The sequence below is a fragment of the Tasmannia lanceolata genome, unplaced genomic scaffold (genome assembly GCF_043159265.1).
Source record: "Tasmannia lanceolata isolate RefF3 unplaced genomic scaffold, GAP_Taslan_0.1 ptg000112l, whole genome shotgun sequence".
NCBI lineage: Eukaryota > Viridiplantae > Streptophyta > Magnoliopsida > Canellales > Winteraceae > Tasmannia > Tasmannia lanceolata.
The window spans coordinates 1,037,623-1,053,142 of NW_027518789.1; the positions used below are offsets into that span (position 1 = coordinate 1,037,623).

Genomic DNA, 15,520 nt, shown 5'->3' on the forward strand with positions numbered 1-15,520 from the left:
AAGTCTTTCAATAGCTGATCCATATCTTTTAGTTGAAGGATTTTTCATTTATCTAAGGGGGCACAATTCATAAAGTTGCAAGTGATGTATTAATAGTATCTCTTCGGGGTTGGGCTTGTAGGTCAATGCTTGAGGCTTTAAGAATTATCAACCTAGGTTGAGAAACAACCCAGCTTACCTACCAAAAAAGAAAAAAAATAGTATCTTCATATGTCATCTGTGATTTGTGTAGAACAAAAACTACTTGTAATCAATACAAGCTAGTGTGTTCTTACAGAGGGTAAAAATGAGCTTCTTGAACTAGATAAAATTCTTCAACCTGAATTAGGGAACGAGTCTGCTGATTTATTATGGAGGGTGTCATTCCTGACTCAGAGGTTGAATTGGCGACTTCTAAATTGCTAGTAGACGTGTTCAAGACATTGTTCTTAGTGACGAGAAGCACAACAAATCATGCTTTGCCATGTCCATTGATGGTATGATTACGTACTCTATGCTTGCGTGGCAAATCTTACTTTGCCCTCACCATCGATGTCACAACCACCTCATAAAGGTCATGGCAAACCTTCACCCTCTCACTCATTTATGCAGACACAATCCCTTTGAATCTCTCCCGTTCAGGTCTGACATCGAAAGATCCGACTTCATAGTCAATGAGGCATTCGAGATGCTAAAGAACACGCTCTAATGGAGAAAGGAATTCAAGATGGATACAATCTTGGATGACGATTTGGGTACCCATCTTGGTTCAACTTTCTTACGTGAATGATTTGGGTACCCACATCATGCTTTTTGCTTTTCCAAGAGACTAAGTTTTCTCTAACGAAGGTACAATCATGGCTTTACCTTTCAAAAAAATTTCGGATCTCGATCAAGACCGAAACCGAAATTTCAGAAATTTAGGTCGAAATTTTATTAAAATGTTGTTTTCTTATTTGTTTACCGAATTTCGATAATTTTGCCCCAAAAAAATGAAATTTCGTATCTTTTTACTGGATTTCGGTCGAGTCTGAAACTAAAACTGAAATTTAAGACCATGGATACACTAACTGATGGGACACAAATACGGCTGTATTCCCAGATATCGCCGCGTGTCGTCCATGCACGAGCAGAGCCCAAATCATCATGAAGAAGGGCGTTGGAAAACAGCAAAGACCACACAATCATGACACGTGTCACCCTCTCGTCGCCCAGGCCTCATCATCACAAATCATGGAAGGAAATGGCCGCCAAAGCCATGCGGGCCGGCGAAGCAGGGGGACGGCCCAATCCTGCAAAAGAAGGTTTTCTATCCATAATGATGAAAAGGGCCGCGCGCCTCCCTTTAAAAGGGAGGAAAAGGAAGAAGGGAAGGAGAGGCTTTTTCGCTGAAAAAAGGACTTCACCCATTCTCCACTCCGGACACCGGGAAAAGAGGCGAGGCAACAACAGAGGAGGCTAGGAACTCAATCCTACTCTCACTGCTAGTCCCCTCCGACCGACTCACTCACGCACCCAGAAAAGATTCCGCACGCTGCCCCTGGTAACCCTGATCGAAACCCCTTCCCCTTCTCGCTGCTCTTTATATTGATTGGTCGAAGGATCTGACTTGGGTGTCGAAGAGGTCGTCCGGGACCCAACCCGGACCCCCTGACCCCCTTTGTTTGTGATTGCAGACCCCGCGGAGGCCCTCTACCGACCGCGCAATCGCAGACCCGGATTCAGACGCCATCACTAACCTGTAGTCGATATCCTATCTGCAGACAGGACATCCGGCCCGTTCTACATCAGTGTACCCTCTATGCTCATGTGATTGTTTCTTTTTTAAGGAACAAGCCTTTTCCATGTATTTTGTTAATTTTAACAAATATTTTCTTGTAGTGTTAGTTTTTACTAAATTCTCCATCATTTTTTGTTAATTTTGTTCATATTTTGTTAGCTTTTACTAAATTTTCCATCTATTTCATTAGTGTTAGCGAAATTTTCCATGTATTTTGCTAGCTTATACTAAATTTTCCTTTTATATTATGAGTTTGTAGTAAAATTTCCATGTATTTTGTTAGTTTTTACTGATTTTCCATGTATTTTGTCAGTTTTTACTATATTTTCCAAGTATTTTGCTTAGTATTAGTTTTTACTAAATTCTCCATCAATTTTTGTTAATTTTGTTCGTATTTGGTTAGTTTTTATTAAATTTTCCATGTATTTTGTTAGTTTTTACTAAATTTTCCATGTGTTTTGCTCGCTTATACTAAATTTTCCATTTATTTAGTTAGTTTTTGTTAGATTTAAGTTTTTTTCTAAACCTACCATACATATTGTTAGTTTTTACTCAATTTTCCGTGTGTTTTGTTATTTTTTTCTTATCATGTTACTTTGAATTAAATTTCTCATGTATTTTTTAGTTTTTTCCGAGGAAAAAAGTCTCTTGGGGCTGCATAAAAATTCTAAAATTTACAAGGAGAGGCACCCAAAATCAACGTGATTGAAAAGTAAAGTGGGTTGTACTGTCTTTTCAACTCCAAAAGATCGTTTTGCCTCAACACAAAATGTCGTTATCTTCTTCTCATTCTTTCATTTTTCTTGATGAACATTTGTTCAACTCATGAGAAGAGGAAGAAGAGGTGGAAGAATAAGAAGAAAAAGAGGAAAAAGAATAAAACAGAGAGGAAGACGAAGAAAATATGATGATGAAGAAGAATTGGCACTGGAAAAAATGGAAGGTGGTGGAAAAATGAAAAAGAGGAAAAAGACGGTAAAAAAGAAGAATTGGCGGTGCCAGAAAAAATTGGAAGGTGCCAGGAAAAATGGAAAAGAAGAGGAAGAGAAAGAATCAACAAGTGGGGCATCTCGTTATGAGTCGGGTCATTTCAGTCTGACTCAAGATCATCTCTGTCTGACTTGGGGTCATCCAGTCTGACTCAAGGTTATCTCTAATATTGGACCGACTCGGGGTCATCTCGATCTACTCAGGGTCATCTCTGTCTAACTCGGGTCATCCCGTTTGACTCGGTGTCACCGCCCTTCTCAGACTAACTTGGGGTCATCTCGGTCGACTCGGGCCATCTCGGTCTGACTTAGGGTTTCCCCCCATCTGACTCGATGTCACCGCCCTTCTCAGCCTAACTTGGGGTCATCTCGGTCGACTCGGGCCATCTCGGTCTGACTTAGGGTTGCCCCCCATCTGACTCGGGGTCATTGCTCATCTCAGAGTAAATCGGGGTCATCACAATTTGACTCGAGGTCATCTAGTCTAATTTGAGTCATCGTTCATCTCGAACTGACTCGAGGGCATCTTGGTTTGACTCGGGGCCATCTTGGTCTGACTTGGGGTCATCCTTCATCTTAGACTGACTGGAGGTCATCTCGGTTTGACTCGGGGTAAGAAGAATCGACGGCGCCGGAAAAAATGGAAAGTGTCGAAAAAATTGAAAAGAAGAGGAAGAAGGAAAGAAAAAGAATCAACACGGGGGGCATCTCGGTATGAGTCAGGGTCATCTCTGTCTAACTTGGGATCATCTCTGCCTTATTGGCGTAATCCATTCTGCCTCGAGGTTATCTCTCATCTCGAATCTACTCGGGCTCATCTCGTCTGACTAGGGGTCATCAGATCTGACTCATGAGTATCTCGGTGTGACTCGGGGTCATCTTGGTCAGACTTGGTATCACCTCCGTCTGACATGGGGTCATCCCATCTTACTCGGGACAGGAGCATCTCGGTCTGACTTGGGGTCATCTTGGGATCATCTCGATCTGACTTGGGGTCATCCTGTCTGACTCGTGGTTATCACTCATCTCGGACTGACTCGGGGTCATCTCGGTCTGACTTGGGATCATCTCTGTCAGACTTGGGGTCATTCAGTCTGACTCGAGGTTATCTCTCATCTCGAACCAACTCGGGGTCATCTCGGTTTGACTCAGGGTCATCAGATCTGACTCGGGAGCATCTCGATCTGACTCGGAGTCGTCTCAGTCTGACTCAAGATCATCTCGTTCTGACACGGGGTCATCACATTTGACTTGGGAGCGTCTCGGTCTGACTCAGGGGCATCTCGGTCTGGGGTCATCCTGTTCGACACGTGGTTATCACTCATCTCGGACTGACTCTGGGTCATCTCTGTCTGACTAGAGGTCATCCCGTTTGACTCGATATTTTCCCGTCTGACTCGGAGTCATCACTCATATCAGACTAACTCGGGGTCATCTTGGTCGACTTAGGCCATCTCAGTCTGACTCGGCCACTCAGGGTTATCTCGGTTTGACTCAAGGTCATCCTGTCTAACTCGGGGTCATCCCTCATCTCAAACTGACTCGAGGGCATCTCGGTCTAACTCGGGGCCATCGCTCATCTCGGATTGACTGGAGGTCATCTCGATTTGACTCGGGAGGTCATCGCACATCTCGAATTGACTCGAGGGCATCTCGGTCTGACTCGGGGCCATCTCAGTTTGACTCACGGACATGTCGGTTTGACTCAAGTCAGACCTCGACTCAAACTAGGATGACCTGAGTCAGACCGAGATGACCCCGATTTTGACCGGGATGATGACCCTAAGTTCAGGTGATTCTAGTCGACTTCCATTTTTCGGCGTCCTCTATTTTTTCCAAGTTCTTTCATTTTTTCCAAGTTCTTCTATTTTTTCTGATATCTTCCCTTTTTCGGTGTTGATTCGTCTTTTTCCTTCTTCCTCTTTTCAATTTTTTCGACGCCTTCCATTTTTTCCGCCGTCGATTCTTCTTTTTTACCTTCTTCCTCTTCTCTTCCATTTTATCGGGCGTCGATTCTTCGTTTTGCATTTAGAGGGAAAAACTGTCTTTTGGACTTGAAAAGATGGTACGACGCTACTTTTCAATTACCTTGATTTTGGGTGCCACTATAATTTCAGAAATTTTACAGAACCTGAGTCTTTTATACCTTTTTCTAAATTTCTCATTTATCATGTTAGTTTCTACTAATTTTTCGAAGTAATTTGTAAGTTCATGTTTTGAAATGTTAGTTTTTTGTTCATATTTTTGTTAGTTTTTACTCTATTTCCAAGTATTGTGTCAGTTTTTACAAATTTCCATGTATTTTTTGTTAGTTTTTACTAAAATATTAATGTGTTTTAATAATATTTACTAAAATTCCTTCTCAAAATGGGGCCACCCCATAGAAAATAAACTGAACCTCATCTATACCATTTTGTATTATGTGCATTTATCTACTGCTAACAAAAGTACACCAAATTTGCCAATTTTTTCATTCTATGTTCAAGCCTAGCACACAATACAATGAATCTTGTAATAAGGAAGCAATATCATTTGGCAATTTGCATTTCCATACAACTGCTCTCAAAAATAAACTAATGGGAGCAATCCTATATAAAACTGTTTTTGTGAGACTAATACAACTTATGTGAGGCATGACTAAATTAACCCCACCAAACAACACTAGGAAACAAACCCCCGAATAAGAAATTTCTTTAATAGGCCCCCATGCATCATAATGCACTAAGGAAAAAGGAGCAGTCACACAACGATCAGTTCTTGGGGGAAAAGAGACTTTATGATGTAAAATGCCATTGGAGCAATCTAAAACTGACAAATGACTCAAGGAAGAAACAAGAATCATCAAACTCGTGGGGATGACCAAGTTAACGATGCCACTAATGTGGATAAAGGGTAGCCCGAAATGCTAGTCTTTCGGGCACCATCCATATAGTGGAGCATTCTAGATTCATACCCTCCACCATTCTTCTTCTCCACCATTCTTCTTCTTCACCTAATTATTCTTAAATACACAAAAAGAAGGATAAAATGTAAAAGAGCAGATCAAAGACTTTGTAAGTTTGCTAAAAGAAATCAAATTAAAAGAAATTTTTTGAATATATAACACATAAGACGTGGAAAATGATCGATTAGGACGAGAAACATGTTTCTATTTATGTCACGACTGAAACGCATAACGTAATCGAAACCTGAAACCTTGGAATCAAGGCATGCCTCAAGGTGAGGTGCATCCTTTTGCGCTTGAGATTGTGTCTCTGAGTCGCATTTCTCTCTGTTAGAGGTGTACGTGAGGCATACGGCTCACACCTTGGGTGTATGTCTCTAAACAAACTATTGTGATTTGATTTTCTTTTTTAAAATTGTCTTGTACATTTTTACCCTTCTATCACTTAGAAGCCCTGTGTAGGGGCTAGAGAGGCTGAATGAAACTTTTATTTTCCCTTTTGTCTTGTTCATTTGAGAATTAACTCAGATTTAAGGTTTTGGTTTGATGAATTGCAGATTATATTTCTTGTTAGGATCAACAGTTTGGATGCCAACTTTGCAGAGAACAAGCAATATATTGCTAGTTTGAGTAGAAATGGTTCTTTGAATTTCTTGATCAACTCTTTTTCCTTCTAGTAGCCAACTAATTAGCCTTTGACCATGAAATTCCTGTTGAAAAGTAGACAAGTTTAGAATTGATACTTATATTAAGAAGGGGGAAACTTTAGTGCTACTTCTTTCAAATTAGTGAACTACATATTTTTGAATCTGTATTCTTTTATTAGTCTTAATGTTTGGTACTTGTATTTTATGTGCATCTCTGCCAATACGAGTAGTAAAAGATGTTGATGTTAATCGAGAGGGTTTAACACCTTTTAAAAATTTATCTATCCTTGTCAATCCAAAAAGAAATGTGTTCTTCACTTGTTGTCTGTTCGTTGTGTGAATGATGGATCAAGCTTTCCTTTGAGATTTGTCGATACTTTGGAGGAGAACTTGGATTTGGTTGAGGGGCATGCAACATCTTTTGTTATATCTGTTGGAGCAAGCGGTTGAAAACAATGGATCTACTAATGAAAAACATTGCAAAAATATAGAATTATACTGACTTGAATGGAGGATGGATTAATAACGATATTGATTGAGATATTGCCATACGTCCTTGAACGCCCACCTTAAAGTGTTATTTGGCCCAACTCTAGTGCACGGATCACACGACCGAACCACCTCCAGGAACAGCAGGAGAATGGATTGTTGTAATGCACAACTCAACAATCCTATAAGGCAAGCTCTCTATTGAATACTTTCTATTTTTCTTGAGAGGCTCTAGAGTAGTTTCCTTTCTTGGTTTTTCTGCATGCTAGAATGAGGGCTTTATTTATAGAGTTCAAGTAGCAACCCAAAGGACACCCATTAAAGGTGACCATTAATGGATTCATGTATTTATAGGTGAGTCTTCTAAGAGTCATACATGAATCCTTAATCATAAAGGTCATGCATGAATCTGTAGATGACTCACCATAAATTCCAAGTCCTTAAGAGACATGCATGAATATCCACATTCATTGAAACTTCTACCATTTAATGTTTCAATAAATATAGAGCCATACATGAATCATAATTCAAAGAATCGTGCATGAATCTCTATCTACAATGTTCATCATTATTAGATACATGTTCAAGATTTAATAGAAGATTTGAAACTCATTTATTGGAACAAAATCCAACAATCCCCCACAAGTTTCAAACTTATCAACCAAGTATTAGAGAGCACTAGTCACATTGTGCATAATGAAAATGTCTGAATACTTGAATTCCCAAATAGATTATCTGGATTGTAGTTTAAGTACATGGTGGATTTTGTTGGATTTTTGGAGCGATTGTTGGATTTTGTTCCAATAAATGAGTTTCAAATCTTCTATTAAATCTTCTTGAACATGTATCTAATAATGATGAACATTTTATATAGAGATTCATGAACGATTCTTTGAATTAGGACTCATATATGGCTCTATATTTATTGAAACATTAAATGTTAGAAGTTTCAATGAATGTGGAGATTCATGCATGTCTCTTAAGGAATTGGAATTTATGGTGAGTCATCTAGAGATTCATGCATGACCTTTATGATGAAGGATTCATGTATGACTCTTAGAAGACTCACCTATAAATACATGAATCCATTAATGGTCACCTTTAATGGGTGTCCTTCGGGTTGCTACTTGAACTCTATAAATAAAGCCCTCATTCTAGCATGCAGAAAAACCAAGAAAGGAAACTACTCTAGAGCCTCTCAAGAAAAATAGAAAGTATTCAATAGAGAGCTTGCCTTATAAGATTGTTGAGTTGTGCATTACAACAATCCATTCTCCTGCTGTTCCTGGAGGTGGTTCGGTCGTGTGATCCATGCACTGGAGTTGGGCCGAATAACACTTTAAGGTGGGCGTTCAAGGACGTATGGCAGTATCGCAATCAAGATCGTTATTAATCCATCCTCCATTCAAGTCAGTATAATTTTATATTTTTGCACTGTTTTTCATTAGTAGATCCATTGTTTTCAACCGCTTGCTCCAACAATTTTAAAGTGTTATTCGTTGGAAAGCAATGGATGCTTCTACTATGGGTTTTAGCAAACTTGAAATTGGAAACGTTCGATGGTTCTAATTTCAATGCTTGGCGCCGAAAAGTTGTTTTTGGCATGCAATTGCTTAAAATTTATTATACTGTGACTGACGCCAAACCTACATTTGGTGAGGATGATGCTGCCGAAGATGCCCAATGAGAGCGTGACAATGACTTCTGCAAGAGCTATTTGCTAAATAGCCTTTCCAACCACCTAGCAGATGTCTACACTCAAAATGGATGGTTTGGTCCAGCAGTACCAAGATGATGAGAAGCTCTCCAAAACCCACCTTATCGACAAATTTCTTGACATGAAATTTGAAGATGACAAGGAGGTTTACCTCAAGTTAAGGAGTTGGAGAAACTCGTTCAGAAATTGAAAGACTAGAAGGTGGAGCTCGACAACATCTTTGTCGCTGGAGCAATTGTAAATAACTTGCCTCCATCTTGGTTGTTTTTCTCTACTAAAATGCACCGCAGAAAGAAGCAAGTGCCACTTTCTGATTTGAAGCGTTTCATCAGGATTGAGGATGAAGTAAGGATTCGTTCCAAAAACGAATTACTTGCTAATCAAAAGGCATCTGCAAACTTGGTAGTTCAGAATACTGGTGAAAGCCAGAAGAAGAAGAAAACCAAGTTCTAGAAGAAAAAGGCGGTAGACCAGAAGTCTAACCTAAATGTTCAGAAGAAAACTTTGAAGAAGAAGGGAAATTGCTTCAACTGTGGAAACCCTAGCCACTATGCTAGTGACGGCACCAAAGAAAGAGTCTAAAGCTGTAGTGAAGAATTTTGTGGCAATGCTCTCGAAGATTATGGGTCCTTCTAATGTTACGGACTGGTGGCTAGACACAGGTGCTACATGTCATGTATGTGCCAACAAGTCCCTATTCTCTACCTACACTGCACGATCAGATTCAGTGGCTATGGTGGACCGATCTTCAGTTGCTGTTCTTGGAGTCGGAACCGTGGTAGTGGAGCTCACATGTGGCAAAACTCTTACACCGAAAGATGTGAAGCATGTTCCTTCAATCGCCAAGAATCTGGTATCTGGGAGTCTGCTCTGTGATGCTGGAATGCGTCTGGATTTTCAAGGCTGCTAGGTCATGTCAACTACAGGAAATTGCATAACATGTGTAAACAAGGTATTCTGCCCAACTGTGGGGGTGAGAAACCAGACAAATGTGAGGTCTGTGCGTAGGCCAAGATCACGAGGAAGCCTTTTCCCAGTGTTACAAGGAGTACAGAGGTGTTGGACCTAATCGACTCTGACACATGCGACTTCAAGAGTTTTGTTACAAGAGGTGGCATGAACTACTTTATCACCTTCATCGACGATCGGACAAGGTTCTGTCATGTCTATCTACTGAAGTCCAAAGATGAGGCTTTCGATAAGTTTATCGAGTTTCGAACTCGAGTCGAGAAGCAGTTGGGATGTTCAGTCAAAAGACTTCGAAGCGACAGAGGAGGTGAATACCGCTCTAAAGATGTTGAGGAGTACTTCAAAGAACATGGGATTGTCGCTGAAACGACTGCCCCTTATTCTCCTCAGTCAAATGGGATAGCAATAAATTTCATTCTAAAATTCATATCTGTCCTCTCCCTTCTCTTTATCTACCATTTTTTTTTGTATTGTTTTGGACAAACTTAATTTATTTGGATCTTGAAAACAAAAAACTACTCATCTTTTGAAAAGTTAAAAATAGATGTTTATACAAATGATGTCATTTTACTTGAAAATTTTGTAATTTTACCGTTTGAACTTTGAATTGTTGGTGAGATATTGGGTCTTCCTTATCCTCCGCTTTTTGCAGATCCCAACGGTAATGGAAAAAGAGTACCTGAAGGTGGAGTGAATTATGTTTGAGCAGCTGGAGGAAAATTAACCTTACTTTGTCTACTTATGTCCCATTTGCTGTGCAGATATGAAAATTAGAACTTGTTTTTCTTATGTAAATAGATTTTTTTACCAGTAATAATGACGGGTATCAGATGACAGACAAAATAAATATCCGTTTGACGTGGATTTTTGTCCCAGCTATTTGCCTGTCCAAATATCTCATGTGCGATGTAATAGTAAGCCGATTCACACTGAGCAAGAAAAATAGCATCCTGATTTGCTTCTACCAGTGGGCCCAATAGCACTAGTAAATCAATGGTTTAGCTTTCATTGGCAGAAACCAAAACAAGACTTGATGGATCAAGGGGCTAGGATAATCTAATCTTGAGAAGATCTTCTGGGCTGGATGATGGATTGCAGGCACAATCTTCCTCTCATATTAGTGACCCTCTTTAGGATGGACTTTAGCTATAACACGAAGTGTTTGTTCCAATCAAACGTCCACCTATTTATAGAGTTTTAGAGTGCACAGTTTGCATGAAAGACTAAGAGTCCAAGAGGTTCTAAACCACTTTGGGATAGACCACGAGACTCCTTTGTAAAATACAACTTAAGAGGGAAGGGGATTACACGTTTTTGCCTTAGAGTGGATCCCACCAATGTAGGCCCCACACATTAATGTCAACAGAAGGAACATACAATGAAAACAAAATAACTTTATTTGAGTCGAGTTTAGGTACTTTATTTGCATCAAGTTTGGGTTCCCTGATTAAAATGTTTGCCAATTCAATGTGCTGTTGGCTATTCAAGAGGGACCAAAGACCCAACTAAAGATCAGTTTTTAGAACTGGCTGCATTTTTAATTTTGACCGCCCATACGGCGCTCAAAGACAGCATCCCATGCTTTCTTTGTAGACTTAGGAACCTGTTCTTCACCAATAAATGGTGTCCACGATCCAGGGCCATTTAAAACCCATCTGACCGTCTCGGGTCCGTTGTTATCATCGAACTCCGTAGCCTTTGAGCTTGACTGGAAAGGAGGATATGCATATAGGTAAGGCAAACAATAAAATACTAGTTTCCAATATATGTTCAACTGGTCAAGCAAAAAAAATTATAGAACTCACAGTGTAGCTATCGACGGATTCCTCGGCCATTGGTTTGGGCACGGGCCTTTGGGAAGTTCCTAATCCCAGATAATCAAACACCTCCTTCTTTGGTCTGAACCTTCTATCCGAGACAGGATCATAGTAGTACTACAGAAACCAAAAAATTTTCTCATGCTTATTAGCCACAACATATCAATTTCATGAAAAGAGTTTCAAGAAAAAGAGTGGAAAAATGACAGGAAGCCCACTTAATAAATATGAAATGCAACTTATAACAATGATAATACATAAAAAGCAAGGAAAAACATATATTATGCAATCTAACCATAAATATCAAAAACCTCCATTGATGGGAGCCTTTGATGCGAGATAGGATAGTAAAAATAATAAATTAGTCAATAAATTTCTCAAGCTTAACCTAAAATAGATGTAAACCAGATAGCATCATAACAAAATAGACGTAAACCAGATAGCAGTCCATACATTTCATTAACCAAAAATAGACGTAAATCAATATACCAAAATAGATGTAAACCATCATCATCATCATACCAACCAATATTCTTCACCTTACTGTCATCATCATCATACCAACCAATATCCAATTAAATTCCGTTTTCACAAACCCCAAAACGGATACACAGCACATTCCCGACCTTTATTGCACCAAATAGCCATTCAAACCAATTGATAGTTTCCAATTCTATCATGTATGGTATCATGTGAAGAACAACAGAAAAACCAAACAACATTTACATTTAGCTCAATATGTAAATCTAATACAAGTTATGGTAATAGCAGTTAGAGAAGTGGAATCCTGGGTATGGAGATCGATTTTTTGCAGGATCAATTACCGAAGAAAGCCTAAAAAATCAACCTAAGAAGAGGAATCCTGGTTCAGAGGGAAATTCAAAGGAAATGGTCTAATAACAATTGCAGCCAAGCTTGCCACCTCAGCATCGATTTACTTCATATTGGAAGAATGGAATGCAAGGTTCCATGGAGAACCTGGGAAGTAAAGATGTGTGTTCTGTAGACCTTATACAAACAGTCCAGATGAGAGTTCGTCATCTTAAACTAAGTGATATGAACTCTCAAAGGAACATTCAAATTGCAAGCCATTGGGGCTTCCCTTAGTTTCCCTATCACAAGGAACCAAAGAGCTGTATTTGGGAAAAACAAACAAAGAATTTGTCAAAGATAACTTCGACGCTTTACTGCAAAGAGATAGAGACAACATTGGCGACATCGAGGGCAACATCATTTGGATATTCTCTCTAAATGTTAGTAAAGAAGCTATCACAAACTTGGAGATAGAAGCAATTCACTTTGGTAGTAAAATGGCTGCAACAAAAAATATTTAGAACATCTGGATCGAGATGGATTCTCTAAATGCGGTAAATATCATCAAGATGCAAACAAAGTGTCCATGGAAGAAGCACATTACATTTGAAAAAATCCAAAAAAGAGCTAAACTCATTCAAAAGTTGGAAAATATCACACATTTGGAGAGAGGCAAATTCATCAGTGAATTATCCCTCCAAATTTGACTGGCCGTGTAAAGGGGATGACATCAATACATCCCTCATTCCTCCCTATATGAAATTGTAAACTAGAACTCATCTGGAATCCCTCTTCATAGATTGTAATTTTTTATCTGTTAATTAATGCACTGGTAGGGGTCATGCCAAACCCTAGCTTACCGACCAAAAAATTATCTGCCAAGAATGCCACAACATGACCGCTAACATTTACCTTTAGTTCAACATCTTTCTGTCGTAAATATAATGCAGTTTTCATAAAGGGTAAATGAATATCCCAATATTATCACCATCATCATACCAACCAATATTCCATTAAATTCACTTTTCACAAACCCGAAAACAGATACAGAGAAGATTCTCGATCTTTATCGTACCAAACAACCATTCAAACCAATCGATCGTTTCCATTTCTATCACTTACAAAATCCTACGAAGAACAACAGTGAAATCCAACAACATTTACATTTAGCTCAATATGTAAATCTCAGAGAAGTTATGGTAAACTGGAATCTAACTGACTTATTCCCTCTAATCCCTTCCTCGATCAAAAAGAATAAAATTACTACCCTCTCCGTCAGTTTTTTTCCATACCCTAAGATGACCTTGACAAGGGGTTTTATATGTTTCATCAGCGTGTGCGGCCAGGTCCAACTGACATGCTTCTAATGTACTGAATTAGTTGGTATTTATATTTAGCCAAAAAAGTTGAAGAAAGGTAAGGAGAGAGTATGGGAGCAGAAGACATGTGATAGGAGCGTCTCTCATCCAGGATCTATAAAAAAGCAACTTGGGTCTTGGGTTTGTTTCGGAACTGATTTGATGTAGTTGGAGGTTTATATCTGAAAATTTTAGATATCGAACCCTGTAAAGGCTTCAAAGTAAATTTGAAAAGAACTTGTAGGCACATGATTTTAAGGTTCTATTGCTTGATTTGGAACCACTCATTTCTTGAGCATAAGTTCCATAAAAACAATTATGGGTGGCTAAAGGTAATGAAAATTCATTTTCCCTAGTCGCTCTTGTTTGGCCCAGTTGTGCACCTAATTGAGATAAGATCCCTCTGAATTAAGGATGGAGAAGGAAATTTCCAAATCATTGATGGATCAATCCCTAATTAAGGTGGTTCAATGCTGATCTAGTGTTTGTGTTTTTAACTGTAACACTTCTTGATCGGTTTACATTGAGATATCACTACACAAATGTAACGAAGAATGTTTATTTCTACTTGGGAGATGGAATCATTTGCGATAATTAGCGGCGTACAAAAGAACACATGTTTGTGTTAAATGGTGTATAAACTACTTGCACTATTGAAACCACATTTGGTTGCATTTGTTTATCCAATGCAATAGTTAGCTCAATAAAGAATTGATCGTCTTTAATAAATAGAGAGTGTGAGAAAGTTGGATAAGGTTGGTTTGCTTTGAGGGATGCTTATGCTCAACGATCATGAATACTACTAGTGTTATTAGTGGTGTATGAGTTCGACTAGTATCATGTGTGAGAACCACTAATATGTCATGGCTCACCCAACGATAGGGTCCTGATGATCCACTTGGTGTCTTGTTTTTTTTTTAAATGAACACTTGGTGTCTTCTTATAATCACAAATGTAATTTGAGTGGTTCTTCGCAATATAATTGTTTTTTCCTAAAATCTAGATTGGATAGTGCAAATTGAACTCCATTGTGGATGAAAAGGTGTCATTTGGACCAAGCATTTTAGTAATTGTAAACTCATGTCTACAACATTGAACCCGAGTTCCATTTTCGGTTACCTGTCACGCATGAAGTATTTGTGTGTGTCGATTGTTGGCCGATGAAAGGAACACATACATAAAGTACTGAGCTTCATGAATCTGGACTATGCTCGATTGAAAGATGAAGCCGCTATGACCGAAGTAGAACGCTCGCTACAGTTGATTGCTGCTTACGGAAAGGAAGAGTGCTTGAATCGTATGGGTTATGATCATGAAAAGCCTTATCTATACTACTATCCGAAGTATCATTGGTGACTTGGAGAATGAGAAGGAACTCACAGTAAAATAGTTCGTGAAAGCATTTGAGCAGTAGTTTAGAAGATCATCCAAGGCACTTGTGAATACCTTTGTGATGAAGATAACCATGGGATACGACGGTCGTACTGGTGTGTGGGAGCACATTATGAAGATGAATTGTATGACCTCTCAATTGAAGTAAAGGGTTAAGTAATGGAAGAGGGGGGAAACTCCAAAGAGACGAAAAGAAGAAAAAATGAGTAGGCCTTTCAAAGTTACGAAAATACCCCTTATGAATAGACGTAAATGAGCCTGAATGTGAAGGGTATTTTCATACATTGGCGCCCTTCATTCCTTTGTGGCTATGTCTGGGTCACTATGTATCCAAAATAATTCCGGACCTTGAAATATAAAGTCAATGGGAACAATTCGATCCAATGTTAAGCCCAACTCCCAGTTATCAACATTTGAATCCCTTGGATCCATGGGACAGTTTGGGTCCATTGACACCACAAATGATCAATGGAAAGACAAATTTATGATTCCATAACGGGCATATAGGGGCATGTATGTGAGATCAAGACCGCTGATCTTGTAGAACATCATGACGTGATCCACATGGTGTTGATACCTTCCAGAACGGGTATCCCATGCAAAATATAAAGGACGACAAAAATCAA

General features: G+C 39.1%; 1 protein-coding gene across 1 annotated transcript; it reads right to left on the bottom strand.

Moving 5' to 3' along the window:
• Positions 1 to 11,051: 11,051 nt before the first annotated feature.
• LOC143865813 (methyl-CpG-binding domain-containing protein 5-like) lies at positions 11,052 to 14,969 on the bottom strand. Its single transcript, XM_077375917.1, has 4 exons — positions 14,883 to 14,969; positions 13,009 to 13,074; positions 11,320 to 11,448; positions 11,052 to 11,222 (listed from the first exon to the last, which is right to left on the bottom strand). Exons 1-4 carry the CDS (start codon positions 14,967 to 14,969, stop codon positions 11,052 to 11,054), a joined length of 453 nt encoding a protein of 150 aa, XP_077232032.1.
• Between the last annotated feature and the right edge of the window lie 551 nt (positions 14,970 to 15,520).

What these genes read in the sequence shown, in the direction of transcription:
- LOC143865813 (XM_077375917.1), bottom strand. Translation starts at nt 14,969, where the DNA reads ATGGTTATCTTCATCACAAAGGTATTCACAAGTGCCTTGGATGATCTT. An exon ending in CTTTCACGAACTATTTTACT is followed by an intron (nt 13,075 to 14,882) that starts GTGAGTTCCTTC and finishes TATTTACGACAG; the next exon opens with AAAGATGTTGAACTAAAGGT. An exon ending in AATCCGTCGATAGCTACACT is followed by an intron (nt 11,223 to 11,319) that starts GTGAGTTCTATA and finishes CCTCCTTTCCAG; the next exon opens with TCAAGCTCAAAGGCTACGGA.